This window comes from Cuculus canorus, chromosome Z, assembly GCF_017976375.1.
Source record: "Cuculus canorus isolate bCucCan1 chromosome Z, bCucCan1.pri, whole genome shotgun sequence".
In the NCBI taxonomy this organism is placed as follows: domain Eukaryota; kingdom Metazoa; phylum Chordata; class Aves; order Cuculiformes; family Cuculidae; genus Cuculus; species Cuculus canorus.
This window is the reverse complement of record NC_071441.1, coordinates 28,593,245-28,608,267: the sequence shown is the minus strand read 5'-3', so window position 1 is coordinate 28,608,267 and position 15,023 is coordinate 28,593,245. Positions and strand designations below refer to the sequence as shown.

The following is a 15,023-nucleotide window of genomic DNA, read 5'->3' as shown; positions in this document are numbered from 1 at the left end:
TGCTGATTGTGGTGGAGAACCTCCTTGTTGACTTTAGTAGACGCAGCCTTTCATCTTTTATTTTTAAAGAAATAATTATTGAATGAAGCACTGCCACTCGAGTACAGTGAGTTAATTCACCCTCAGGTGATACAACAAAATTCTCATAAAGAAATGTAATATAAAAAAATAATTGATTAGTCTACTCTTCCCATACATTTCACTCAGTGATTATTTATTCAACAGCAATGCCATTTGCCAATAAGATTATTTTTAGGCTCAGTTTTAGTTCCACTAGTTACTGATATTACTACCATTTTTTTTTTTTAAAAAATCTGCTCTACTTGTATTTCATAGTGTTCTTCAGGCTATAAATAAACAAACAAAAAAACCCATTTCTGCTAAAGTGAACAGAACTGCTCAGTGAGCAAGTAAATAGTCTGGACTCAGCACTCAGAAAAGCCTATTGGAACATACATTTAACTATGCTGCATGTTAACATTATGACTGCAATTATCTTGTGACTATGAAGTCACTGTTTATAAGCAGTTGGCAGATGAGAAGGGCATGACCTGTAATTTGATCTTTCTCTCTGTCTAGTTTTGTGATACATACTGGAAGCAAAGGTATAGAGGATGCTAAGTACTGTTTTATTCCCTACTAAGCTCCTTAACTGCATAACCTTTCTTTTCTTACTTCCATGAAAAACTTTTCCTCCAAAAAAGAAGGGCAATCTTACACCATCACAGGTTTGTACTGACTTGTTATCTTACTACTTTTTCCTATATTTCTGAAATAATATTGTGTTAACTAATAAATATATTTATTTCACAGTACCCGAGTTCTATGGTTTAGAATGGCAGAGGTGCGGTTTGGGGAGGTGTCACAAGAGCACCCTTGATTCTTTCTCTGTCTCCTGAAGCGAATGAACAGTCAAGCAGAACAATTATGCAGCAGTCATTCAGGAACAGATTGAATCCAGAGGAAAAGATTACAACCAGTGTGTGCACTTAGATGTACACACCAACGTTGCTAACAAAATAATCTATTTCAATTGTGTCTTTTTCTTTGGGATTGCTTTGCAAAAAGCACGTGTTCAAATTTTGTTTCCTAAAACTAAAAGGAACAGATGATATTGATAATCCATATTAGGCTGTAGTTGCTGATAAAGTTAATTGGTTTTGGAAAGGTGGGCTTCACATAAGAAGGGCAGAATTCTACCTTCTTACCTATCTTAGTAGTCTGCTTAATAATGTTTGAAAATGGTAATATTGACTTATTAAACACATTGCTCATACTTCAGCAAAAATCACACAGTTAATAGACACCGAATACATCTGAAGATTTTTTTTAATATTAGAAACTATTTTTCTTAGAATAAGTTATCTAACATTCATATTTGTTTCCTTATTTGGTGTGGCAGGCTTTATGATACCCTCAGTTCTGTAGTTTGTGTGCTGCTGTGCTGCTAACAGTGGAGGAAGCCTTTAATTTTAGCTCTCTGGGGAGGACTTTATTATATGAAAGCTTTATTTGTAAATCCTGATGCTAGCGTTCTAAAAGGAAGCAGCCCCAAATATAGAAATTATGCTATAGTATTTTGAAATCTTGTTTTCTCTTGTGGGTGATTTACATTACAAATGATATTTTGTTTAATATTTTATTTTTATGATGATACGCTGATTTGAAGTAGAAGCCAGAACAGATCACGGTTTTTTTAATCTACCACAGTTCTTAGTCACTTCTCCGTTTCTGCAGCTTTTACCCGTAATACAACTTCATGCATCCAAAACCACAGTGTTTGCCTCACAGTGTGACAGTCCACATTTATTCTATTCTTTCCCTTTGAGAACAGAAGTATCCTTAGCTGGAAGAAAAAGTCATTTTCAGGGATGCACAGGGAAGCTTCTACAACAGCTGCCTGCACTGTATTTGTACCGTGGGTAAGTAGGGGAGTTTGGATAAATATTGTAATTAGCAGCATAATAACACATTTTGATTGCTTTAATAAATAACACCAACATGAATCTTTTCTTAGTGGTGACACTAATGATCATCAATGGCCAAGCTTATTATCTTTACAGTATGAATTTTTCGCTGAAAAGCCTATGTCTTGAATATAACACATATTATTGAAACATAACACAAATGCAAAACCTATCATTTATCTCATTGGTTTATGATAATCCTCAAAAATATAAAATAGAAGTAACAAAAAAGATTCCAAACCTTTCCTGTCCTTTGCTTTTCATGCAAAAATAACAGGAAGCCACATGGACACAGCTGCATTCAGTATAGTCATATTTACTCATCATAGGCAGTCCAGCTACCTTTGTGCTTCAGCTCCGTCAGGTTTCTAAATCGTACTCAGCAAGTACCAGAAGAGGTTTCACACTTTCCAAAAGATATATTGACCGGTAGTGATACTACAGGCTTGAGGCAGTGCACATAAAAGAGGCGGCTTTGCAGGGGACTCATATTGCATGCTGCCTTTAGCTGGTCAGTCATCCACTGTACAAACGTGTATGGCACATGCTCCTTGGTGCTGGGCATTTAATGGTATAACAACGATAGGTGTTACTGATTAAAGCACTTGTGGGCCCTAACAACACTTTTGGCAGAACGCTGTCTGTTTTACCCAGTTTTCCTTTGGAAATAGTTACTTGCACATCTGATATTGTTTTCCAACAATAAGTTTTAAAGAACTGATGAGTTTCAACCACATTTGAAAGATTTTTCCACAAATTTAACTTGGGGAGAGGAATTAAAGGCTGGAGATTAATTTCTCTTTATTAAATGTTAGGTTACCCATCAAAATAGTCATACTAAGATGTCAATCATCAAAAATCTCCAGACTTCCAATTTCCAACCAGAAAGTCCTCCAAAGGAAATACAGTCATTCCCAGAAAACACTTTGTCAGTCTGTTCCTCAGTGCTGCTCATGGAGCTATTTGCTTTTTGCAGCATTCTTCCCCTTGAATATAAAAATACATTATAATCATTAAAATGCATTAACATCATTAGATATACAGAATTCTACAAATGAAGCATTAGTATCAAAGATTCTCTTTGGATAATGTTTTACAGACACTGTACAAAAACATGTGGAACAATGTACTTTCTGGCCTTTTTTCCAGCTATGGAGTATCAAGTTCACATTGGAAGCGTCTTGTAGGAACAGGGATGTATAACTCATTGGTAGTGTTATGTGACATTGCCTGTGGTTTGTTTCACAAGAGGTATCTACAATGCATAATATTCTGTAGAACTTGCAGAAGATTTCTTGCATCTCAGCCAGAACACATTGCTATCTCTCATATCTCATGATATAAGGAGAATCACAGACTCCCATGAGGAAACATCACCGTCTCCATTCTATCCTATAGAACACCTTCTGTCAGCTTGTAAGAAGGCAGGACACTTGCAATTATATGTTTTAGGGTCTATTCTCAGTCATAATTTGAAACAATTGCTGCAATACATGAACAAACCTTTCCATTAGCACATATATTGCAAGATAAAAAGGTGATGGGGCATATTTGAGACCATTTCTCTTTGCAAACAATTGAAACTCTTCAGAAGTTAACTGAATTCCATGGTGGCTTGAAATCTGTTCAGGATCTCCTCTCAGCCTCCTCTTCTCCAGGCTAACCCCAGTTTCCTCAGCTGCTCCTTGTAAGACTTGTTCTCCAGACCCTTCACCAGCTTCACTGCTTTTCTCTGGACATGCTCCAGAGCCTCAATGTCTTTCTTGTAGTGAGGGGCGCAGAACTGAACACAGTAGTCAAGGTGCAGCCTCACCAGTGCAGAGTACAGGGGGAGAATCACTTCCCTGGTCCTGCTGGCCATGCCATTTCCGATACAAGCCAAGGTGCTATTCACCTTCTTGGCCACCTGGGCACACTGCTGGTTCATGTTCATTGGCTGTTGACCAATGCCCCAGGTCTTTCTCTGCTGGGCAGCTTTACAGCTACTCTTCTCCAAGCCTGTAGCGCTGCACGGGGATTTTGTGTCCCAAAGACCCAGCAGGACCCAGCATTTGGCCTTGTTAAACCTCATCCCGTTGACCTCAACCCACGATCCAGCCTGTTCAGATCCCTCTGTAGAGCCTCCCTACCCTCCAACTGATCGACACTTCCTCCTAGTTTAGTGTCATCCCCAAACTTGCTAAAGGCACACTCGATCCCCTCATCCAGGTTGTTGATAAAGATATTGAACAGGATTGGACCCAGCACTGAGCCCTGGGGAACACCACTTGTGACCGGCCTCCAGCTGGATTTCACCCCATTTACCACCACTCTTCGGGGCCAGCCATCCAATCAGTTTTTAACCCAGCAGAGGATGCACCTGTCCAGGCCAGTGATAGCCAATTTCTGAAGTAGAATACTGGGAGTAACTGTGTCAAAGGCTTTCCTAAAGTCCAGGTCCGCAGCTTTTCCCTCATCCATCAAGCAGGTCACTTTGTCATAGACAGCAATCAGGTTAGTTTGGCAGGACCTGCCTTTCATAAACCCGTGATGAGTGGGCATGATCACCTGCCTGTCTTGTGTGTGCTGTGAGATAGCACTCAAGATGACCTGCTCCATGACCTTCCCCAGTATTGAGGTCAGACTGACAGGTCTGTAGTTCCGGGGATCCTTTCTAAGGACCTTCTTGTGAATGGGTGTAACATTTACCAGCCTCCAGTCAAGTGGAACTTCCCCAGTCAGCCAGGACTGCTGGTAGATGATAGAAAGGAGTTTGGCAAGCACCTCCGCCAGCTGAATTCAAGTTCAGTGTAGAGAACTGTACTGGATTTAGATTATTCTTTTTAAGACTTTCTTAAAAATGGTAGATAGCTACAGCACTTGTCTGTGGAGTGAGAGGACTTGGCTAAAAATTATAACGTTATTCTACTAACTGAGTAGTTTCTAACATCAGAATTACTTTTAGCTGATCTATGACAAAGAGTTGTATATTTGTTCAGCTTGCAAAATGAGAAGTTCTATTGCTTTTTGGATTTTAAATAGTAGTCAATATAATATTCACTGTAAAATATTTCAGAATTAGCTTTATTGTCACAGAATATTCTGTTAACATTATATTCTCTGATTTAAAATCTGGGGAAGGTTCAACTTCTTGGTTTAAAGGTTTAAAAAAGGTTTAACTTCTTTTTTATCTGTATTCAAAGTAACATTTGTAAGAATGCTCCCTTGTGTCCTTCTGCTAAATAACACAAAAATCAATGAACTCACTATATGCAATTGATTAACAGTTACCTATAAAGCAGCAGATGTTTATGTATGGTTAACTCTTATTTTCCTATAGTTAACTTGGAAATTCCTTGTGCTCACCGCAGTATAAAATCTTATTGTCAAAAGCACAAGACTGGATGTTCCTGAGACGTCTATCTTCAAGGACTTTGACCCACATGCATGGGATGCAAATAGTGTTAATGATTTAAGGCAAACAGCGTAAGCCCTTTCCCCCTAATTTGACAGAGATCACTGTCCCTTGGAAACATACTGTCAGCATAGTTTGAATGGTACTAGTGAGCATTAGTGTAATGGGAATAAGTTTCCTTCAATTAACTTCCAGATGAGGGGTAGGTGGACAGGTGGTTTGGTAGCAGCTTTAACTTTCAAAGCTGAGCATATCTGTCAGAATTACTTCTTTGACCTGGGACTAGTTTAATACAACAAGCCCGTATTCAGGTTGTGCAAATTAAGTAAAATACTCCATCTCTTAATAGTCACATGGAACATGTGACCAAGTTCTCAACCCAAGTGGCATAACAAAGAGGCAGCAGCACAGCAGAATGACTTCTGTAATAACCTGTTCTAGTACTCAGTAGTACTGAAATTTGATGAACAATCTTGGAACATGGTTTCAATGGACTTAGTGCTAACTGAAGATTGATATGGGTTCTGGCTTCTCATGCTCTTTATTTCATGTTTGTTGTTGTTCTTGTCGTTTGGTTGGGTTTTTTTACCAGTTGGAGTTTGAGAGGGACTACACCTGCAGTTTTATTGTCTGTGCTAGTCTGCCTGTACTGCCTCACAAAGGAAACAGTTAAATCAGCCATCATTTGGAATAACTCCAAGTACTTTTGGTATTGATTCAGTGGTGCTTTTTGGCTTGAAATTAGTAGTGTGGCTTGGCTCAAAAATGTGCTCTGGTATCTTACTCAGTTTCACATGGAGGACCAGAATGGACTATTGTAACATAAAAATTATGTGTTATTCATAGCTAAAACGAGATTAATGCTTTCAGCCTTTGAAAAACCTCAATAGATATTTGTATCAGGTTGGTAGAAGTTATTTCCTAGCCAGGCATGGCTTTTCCTTTCTCTTTCTCCACTCCTCTGGAAAAGCAACAGCAACTTCATTTTCACCATACCTAGTATTTCATATGAGCAATAGGGACAGCTACAAAGCCTTCACCTTGAAATGTATGGTTGGGAATAAAGTAATGAAATAAACAACAGTCATCTCTTTGAGAACATAGTTTTCTATTAGTATTTGTTTTACATCGGGCAAATCAGCAGTCCAACAGGGATATGATGTCCATTAACTCCATTTTCAGGCCTACCTTCTTTAGAGAAATACAGGAGGCCTTCACAGTGTAGAGGTTTTATGTATTATTGATGGACAGTCTTCAGGTCTGGAGGAGAAGAGTCTTCTGATATTTAAAATGGTTTCTCTCTGTCCATCTTTATAGGCTGACCAGTGTGTTTGAAACATGTAAAACTGGGAAGTGTCAGTAACATTGAAATGTATTGATACTCACAAAAAATGAAGATGCTTGATACAGAAGACTGTATAACTGGAGACTCTAAGTATATGTCCTGTTGGTAAAACCTGTAAGAAAGAAGCAGTAACTTTCATGAGTGTGGAAATCATATGGAGACTCTGAAAATAAAGAGGCTTGAGCGCCAATGTCAATGCCTGTTAATCTGCTGCTGCTACATGCAGTTTCAATCTTTCTCGGTTTTTTGGGGGGTAGTTGTCTGGAGAATTATTCCTTCAGCAATCTGTTTTTACAAATGGCAAAACTAAGCAATGGAAATCTCAAGGGTGTCGGGGTAAGAGGCAATGACCATTTCAGCGTCCATTTACCAGGGTAGTGCAAGCTAGCAGACAGCCTAGGCTCCAGAAACTCTGCCCTCTACTTTAGAGGTTTAGGGTTAGGGTTAGGAGTAAGGGTTAGCTTTAGGGTTAGTTTTAGGTTTGGGTTGAGTTTAGGGGTAAGGTTGCGGTTAGCCTTAGAGGTAGGGTTAGGGTTAGTGTTAAGGTTAGGTTTAGAGTTAGAGTTTGTGTTAGTGTTAATATTAGCGTTAGGATTAGGGTTACCTGTGTTAGGGCTAGGGTTAGGACTCTATCTTACTCAAGTGCCCACAGACACATTTCATATATATTCAGTTGAGCAACTTTTAAAGCAGCCTCCTAGGTTTCCATCCCCTGTATAGAGAAAAGAAATGAAATCTTGAAGGGCTGGAGTCCCTGTCCAGGATTGTAGAATTCAATGAAAGGCCGTATGGTGACTGTAGAGTGGACCTAGATATAAACTGCAGGATCCACAGTTTCTCCGGTGCTCTCTCACCACTAGTATTCAGTGTCTTTCCTTTGCCCGCTATAAATAACTAACCCGAATAGTATAGATTTATTATTCCAATGAAGTTGTGCCTCATTGAGGAGTTGGCAATGGCTAACTATTAATAAATTAAGTGCTATGAGACCTGGTAGTTTTTTTCTCTTGTGTATTATTTTACAGCGTATTGAAGATACTACTGTAAAAGCTAAAGGCTCTTGCTTCCTTATTAACAATCTTTTTCTTATGAGTGCAATTTACTCTTATTTGATTTGTTAATTCTTCCGTGATATCTTACAGATCCTGCTACTGAGTTGCCTGTTATGATCAGTCTGCTCTGGCGAGTCGTATACTCCTATTCTAATGTTCTGGGGAACTGAACCCCTCCCACCCAGTCTGTATTGTAACCATATAAAACTGAAAGATACATCTTCATTAAAATATTTGAGTGAATTGGAGCACCATGCAAATGACACAAAGCAAAGTCCTGTAAATGACAGCGTTCTACAAAAAACCAAATTCTGTTACACGTACTGGAACATTTCTTCCTCTGAACACATAGGAAACATTAGTGTGTTTCAGAACTCTATCAGAACTTGGGTTTTCCTACTATCCTATAGAAAAGGTCTCTTGAAAGTTTAGAAGTTTTGCGCAATGTATTCTCCTACTTGTAACTTAAATTGAAACTGAAGTATTGCAATACAGGAATTGCTATGTAATTTGAGATGAAGAGTTGAGGCCTACTAAAAATGCTTTTCTAAGTAAGAAATATGATCTCGCAAAAAATGGAAAAAGTATATACTACCCTTCACTGAAGTTTGCAAAAGAAGGTAAAAACCAAAAAATCCAGCTTGCTATAGCAGAGAAACTGAGTTCAAGATACTAATGTTTTAAGGGGTCACTTTTGCTGTGTACGTATTAAATAAAATACCATGTCAGAAGGCAGATTCTGGACAGAAAACAGTGGGAGAATAAAAAGCTGAATTTGCTAAACAGGAAGCAAATTAATGTTCTTATGCCTCTTAGCAATAAGCACAATTACTCCCATATACTGTAAACAAAGTGTTTTGACTAATTACTTCTTCACACATCCCATGAATAGGTCTCTCTAGGTGCTTATGGGCAGAGTCAATAAACATATCCTTACACAGTAATATCTGAGTGGTCTTCCACTAAGCTTAGACGAACCCTGTGGATTTTTTATGATCCACATGCTGGCAATCCAGAGAGGGCTCCAGTACAGCTGTGTTGTAAACAAAACAGAACCCATCTGAGCTCCCTGAAAATATTTGTAAAATATATATTTTGAAACTTTTTTTTTCAAACAACTTGTTTGTCTTCATAATTACTGTATTAGATATTGCATAATTATTCACAGCCTATTGTGCAAAACCACTAACACAGAACTAGTTGTCCTATCTGACTAATTTTTAAATAGAAGTACCTTAGCCTAACTCTCACCTTTTCTTGCAGCCACTAAACTACTCTTGCCTTAGTGAAGCTTAAATTACAGATGAGCCAGGACTCTAACACAATGCTAAAACATAGTATGAATCAGGACCGTAACATAATCCTAACCACAACCCTAGCCTCAATGCTAAAGTAACTCTAATCCTAATCCTAACATAATCCTAACCCAAACCCTACCCCTAACCCTAGCCCCAAACCTAACCCTAACCCCTAAAACTAACCCTAACCCTCACCTCTAGCACTAACCCTAACCCCTAATTCAAACCTTAAACCTAACTCCTAACACTAAATTCCTAACACTAAATCGAACTATAACCCTGACCCCCACGTCTAATCCTGACCCCTGACCTGACCCCTAACACTAAACCTAAACCTAAGCCCTACCCCCTAACCCTAAACGTAAGCCTAACCCTAAATTTAACCCCTAACAGTAATACTACCCCTTAGTTCAAACTCTAGACAAAACTCTAAACACAAAATCTAGCCCAAAATCTAAACCCAAGCTCTAGCCCAAACTCTAAACCCTAACTCTAAACCAAAACTGCACCCCAAACTGCAGCCCAAACTCTAGCCCAAACCGCAGCCCAAACTCCAGCCAAAATGTAGCCCAAATTCTAAACCCAAACTCCAAACTTTAACTGCAGCCCAAACTCTAACCCTAACTCTAAACCCTAACTCTAAACCCTAACTGTAGCCAAAAGTGTAGCCCAAACTGTAGCCCAAACTGTAGACCCTAACTGTAAACCCTAACTGCAGCCCAAGCTCTGAACCCTAACTCTACCCAAACTCTAAGCCCTAACTCTAGCCCAACCTCTAAACCCGAACTCTAAATGCTAACTGTAGCCCACACTCCAGCCCAAACTCCAGCCCAACTTCTAGCCCAAAATGTAGCCCAAACTCAAGCCCAAACTGTAGCTCAAACTTGAGCCCAAACTCTAAACTTTAACTGCAGCCCAAACTCTAAACCCCCTCCAAACCGTAACCCTAAACTCTAATTCTAAACCCTAACTGTAGCAGAAAGTGTAGGCCAAACCGCAGCCCAAACTGTAGCCCAAACTCTAGCACCTAACACTAAACCCAAACTCAAAACCCTTACTGCAGCCAAAACACTGAACCCTAACTCTACGCAAACTCTGACCCCTAACTCTAGCCCAAACTCTAACGCCTAACTCTAGCCCAAACTTTAAACACTAACTCAGGCCCAAACTCTAAACCCAAACTCTAAACCTTAAGTGCAGCCCAAAGTCTAAACCGTAACTCTAAACCGTAACTCTAAACTGGAACTCGAAACCGGAACTTGAAACCCGAACTTCCAGCCCAAACTTCCAGCCCAAACTCCCAGCCCAAACTCTAAATGCAAACTGTAGCCCAACCTCTAAACCCTAACTCTAAACCCTAACTCTAAACCCTAACTCTAAACCCTAACTCTAAACCCTAACTCTAGCCCAACCTCTAAACCCTAACTCTAAAAGCTAACTCTAACCCTAAACTCTAAACCCAAACTCTAAACCCAAACTCTAAACCCAAACTCTAAACCCAAACTCTAAACCCAAACTCTAAACCCAAACTCTAAACCCAAACTCTAAACCCAAACTCTAAACCCAAACTCTAAACCCAAACTCTAAACCCAAACTCTAAACCCAAACTCTAAACCCAAACTCTAAACCCAAACTCTAAACCCAAACTCTAAACCCAATCCCTAAGCCCAATCCCTAAGCCCAAACGCTAAGACAAACGCTAAGCGCAAACGCTAAGCCCATAGCTTAAGCCCTAACTCTAGCCAAACCTCTAAACCCTACCTGCAGCTCAACCTCGAAAACCTAACTGTAACTCAAACAGTGGCACAAACAGTAGCTCAAACTTGAACCCAAACTGTAGCCCAAATTCTAAACACTAACTCTAAAACCTAACTCTAAACCCTAAATCTAACCCAACCTCTAAACCCGAACTCTAAATGCTAACTGTAGCCCAAATTGTAGCCCAAACTGTAGCCGAACCTCCAGCCCAAACTCCAGCTAAAACCCTAAACCTTAACTGCAGTCCTAACTCTAAACCCAAACTCTAAACCCAAACTCTAAACCCAAATGCTAAACCCAAATGCCAAACCCAAACGCTAGACCGCAAACAGGAGCCCTAACTGTAGCCCCTAACTCTAAACCTAAACTCATAACTGTAGCCCAACCTCTGAAGCATAACTCTAGTCCAACCTCTAAACCCTAAACCTAAACCCTAACTCTACACTCAAACTGTAGCCCTAACTGTAGCCAAACCCTAAGCCCTAACCCTAAGCCCTAACTGTAGCCCAAACTCTACGCCCAAACTCTAAACCCGAAATGTAGCCCAAACTGTAGCACAAACTCTAGCTCAGACTCTAGCCAAAACTCTAGCCCTAAATCTATCCCAAAATGTAGCCCTAACTCTAAACCCTAACTCTAAACCCTAAATCTAGAACAACCTCTAAACCCGAACTCTGAATGCTAACTGTAGCCCGATCTTTAGCCCAACCTCCAGACCTACCTCCAACCAAAACTCCAGTCAAAACTGTAGCCCAAACTGTTACCCAAACCCTAGCCCTAGCCCAAAACTCGAACTGTAGCCCAAACTCTAGCCCTAACTCGAAACCCCAACTCGAATCCCCAACTCGAATCCCCAACTCGAATCCCCAACTCGAAACCCCAACTCGAAACCCCAACTCGAAACCCCAACTCGAATCCCCAACTCGAAACCCCAACTCGAAACCCCAACTCGAATCCCCAACTCGAAACCCCAACTCGAATCCCCAACTCGAATCCCCAACTCGAATCCCCAACTCGAAACCCCAACTCGAAACCCCAACTCGAAACCCCAACTCGAATCCCCAACTCGAATCCCCAACTCGAAACCCCAACTCGAAACCCAAACTCAAAACCCAAACTCAAAACCCAAACTCTAGCCCAGCCTCCAGTCAAAACTCTACCTTAAACCCTTAACCTTAACTGCAGCCCAAACTCTAAACCCTAATTCTAAACCCTAACTCTACACTATAACTGTAGCCCCAACTCTAAACCCAAATTCTAAGCCCCAACTCTAAACCCAAATTCTAAGTCCCACCTCTAAACCCAAATACTAAGCCCCAACTCCAAGCCTTAACTCTAGCCAAACCTCTACCCAAGCTCTAAACCCTAACTGCAGACCAAGATCTAAACCCTAATTGTAGTCCTAACTCCAGCCCAAACTCTAGCCCCCAACTCTACACTTTAAATGTACCCCTAACTGTAGCCCAAACTCCAAGCCCAAACTCAAAACTTCAGACTCGAAACTCCAAACCTGAAACTCTAGCCCAACGTCTAAACCCGAACTCTAAAGGCTAACCGTAGCCCTAACTCGAAGCCCAAACTCGAAGCCCAAACTCAAAACTTCAGACTCGAAACTCCAAACCCAAACTCTAGCCCAACCTCTAAATCTGAATTCTAAAGGCTAGCTGTAGCCCAAACTGTAGCCCAAACTGTAGCCAAACTGTAGCCCAAAGTGTAGCCAAACTCTAGCCCAAACTGTAGTCAAACTGTAGCCCTAACTCTACCCTAACCTCTAAACCCAAACTCTAAAGGCCAACTGTAACCCAAACTGTAGCCGAAACTCCAGCCCAAACTCTAGACCGAACTCTAAACCCCAACTCTAAAGGCAAACTGTAACCCAAACTCTGGCCCTAACTCCAGCCCTATACTCCAGCCCTAACTCTAAACCCTACCTCGAGCACAAACTCTATGCCCAGACCTTAAGCACAGACCTTAAGCCCTAACTTGAAGCCCAAAGTCTGGCCAAACGTCTAAACCCTAACTGCAGCCCAACCTCTAAACCCTAACTGTAGGTCAAACAGTAGCCCAAACTCTACGCCCTAATTCTACGCCCTAACTGTAGCCCAAAGGGTAGCCCAAACTTCTAAACCCAAACTCTAAGCCCCAACTCTACGCCCAACTCTACGCCCCAACTCTAGCCCAACCTCTAAACCCAAACTTGAGCCGAAACTCGAGGCCTAAATCGAGCCCTAAGTCTAAACTCAAACTCTAAACCCAAACTCTACACCCAAACTCTAAACCCAAACTCTAAACCCAAATTCTAAACCCAAACTTTAAACCCTAACTCTAGCTTAAAGTCCGAACTGTAACTGTAGCCTAAACTCTAGCCCAAACTCTAAACCCAAACTTGAGCCAAAACTTGAGCCCACACTCGAGCCCAAAGTCTAAACCCAAGCTCTAGCCCAAACTCGAGGTCTAACTCGAGCCCCAACTTGAGCCCAAACTGTAAACCCTAACTCTAGCCTAAGTCGAGCCAAAACTCAAGGCCTAACTTGAGCCCAAACTCCAAACCCTAACTCCAGCGCTGCCCCTCCGGGGCGCGGGCAGGCTCTCCGGTTCCCACCTGTCCCCCGCTAGCGGACCCCAGGCCACCCGAGCCTGTGCCCCTGAGCTCCGCTGCCCGCACACCTGCTCCTCCGACACCCGGGGCGTGTCCCGGGGGCGGGACGCGGCCCTGGCGCAGGGCTCTGGTCCGGCCGCGCCCGCAGCCCCTGCGGCACGGTGACGTCAAGGGCGGGGCGGTGCTCCGGCGCGGGGCAGCGCTGCGGGCGGCGGGCGGCATGGAGGAGTTCCTGCGGCGCGCCCGCTCCCGCCTGGTGAGTCGCCAGCTCCTTGGGGCGCGGGGACGGGGCGTCTGAGGGTGCGGTGCCTGCTCACGCCTCGCTGCCTTCGGGGTGTTGCTGAATAATGCCGCTTTGGGGCGATTCCCGGCTTTCTAGATACTTTAGGACGCATCAAGTTGTGTAGTTAAACGGGGGGAAAAATATCAGAAGTTACTTTAAACTCATCGTTTCTACGGTCTGCATAAAGGAGTAGGGGATAAATTTGGATAAATAAATATATATATATAAATATGAAAAAATAACTGAGCGGTATGCAAAGATGATGAAGCACATAATCGTGCCTCGTCTGCCATAGGTAGTTAATATTGTTTTAGGAAGCGGAGACATCTAGGTCCTGTTCGCAAATGCCTCTGTCAGTAGCCTTGTGGTGTGCGTTTATTTCGTTTACAGTGATAGATAATAGGTCCCCAAATAGTGTGGCCTTTTTTTTTTTTTTCATTCCTTATGTGCAGTGCAAAAGTAGGATGTTTTTAAGACTGGTCCCAGGCCAGCTCCTTTCCAGTGGTGACTGTTGCTTTTCTGTGCCCAACTCGGTTTTACAGTTCTTACGTCCAAGGGCAGTGTGCACTCTGTCTAGCTGTCCCGGCTTTGAGAAGTACTTTCAATTATAGGACAATTAATGGATTAGTAAAAGAAAATTCTACAGCTGCTGTCTTTTTGGGCGCTTGGGATCTATGTGCTTGCAGGGTCCCCTCTCCACCCTTTGAAGAGTTGCTGTGGATAGCTAAATGTAACCTTCGTTCTTGATAATTAGAAGTATAGAGCCTTCCCAGTTTCATAGACCTGTTATGAGTGAGCAATCTGAAGCAGACCGAGATCCTCTTTCTCTGATGACCATCAGTCTCTATATGTAATAATTTGTAAAGGATAGTTTGTTATACCATTTTTTGTTTTCATGCGTGTGTTGGAAATCAGAGAATTAAGGCAGTTTTTTTAGACGACTAGCAAAATAGAAGAGAAAATGAATCCATTGGTGGCTCCTGTAGTATTTAGCTGTGTTGGCGGATGTTAAGCATAAACATGAGGTGTGTCATCTTGGTCACTTGCCAGCTAAGTTGTTTGTGTACATGTTTTTAGGAGTTTATAGTGTTTCTCTTATGTTTTCATGTAAACAGTCTAAACTTTGGTAGCACTGTTAGGTGCTGCATAGTGCAGTTAGAAATAATACATTTTCAGACTGGGATTTCACATATTGTAACATTTGAATGGAACATTTGGTTTTAACGTTTTCTATACAAATACATCAAGGGCGGTCTTAATGTTAATTGACACAAATTGTGTTATGATAGCAGTCCCCTCTGCAACACTAGCAAGTGGCAAGCAGTAA

The 15,023-nt window shown here is 41.6% G+C and overlaps 1 protein-coding gene and 1 long non-coding RNA gene across 6 annotated transcripts in view; one reads left to right on the top strand and one right to left on the bottom strand.

Annotated features, from left to right (window-relative positions):
- Positions 1-2,821: 2,821 nt before the first annotated feature.
- Positions 2,822-8,828, bottom strand: LOC128850356 (uncharacterized). The gene is made up of 3 exons (XR_008447700.1): positions 8,696-8,828; positions 6,748-6,818; positions 2,822-2,953 (listed from the first exon to the last, which is right to left on the bottom strand). It is a non-coding gene; the product is annotated as an uncharacterized LOC128850356 (long non-coding RNA).
- A 4,665-nt stretch (positions 8,829-13,493) lies between these two features.
- PRUNE2 (prune homolog 2 with BCH domain) overlaps positions 13,494-15,023 on the top strand; it is a 131,080-nt gene continuing 129,550 nt past the window's right edge. For all 5 annotated transcript variants that reach the window (XM_054053846.1, XM_054053845.1, XM_054053843.1 and 2 more), the window contains exon 1: positions 13,494-13,669. In XM_054053846.1, the coding sequence (XP_053909821.1) occupies positions 13,634-13,669 (36 nt within the window). In that variant the 5' untranslated portion in view covers positions 13,494-13,633. The remainder of the gene's footprint in view (positions 13,670-15,023) is intronic.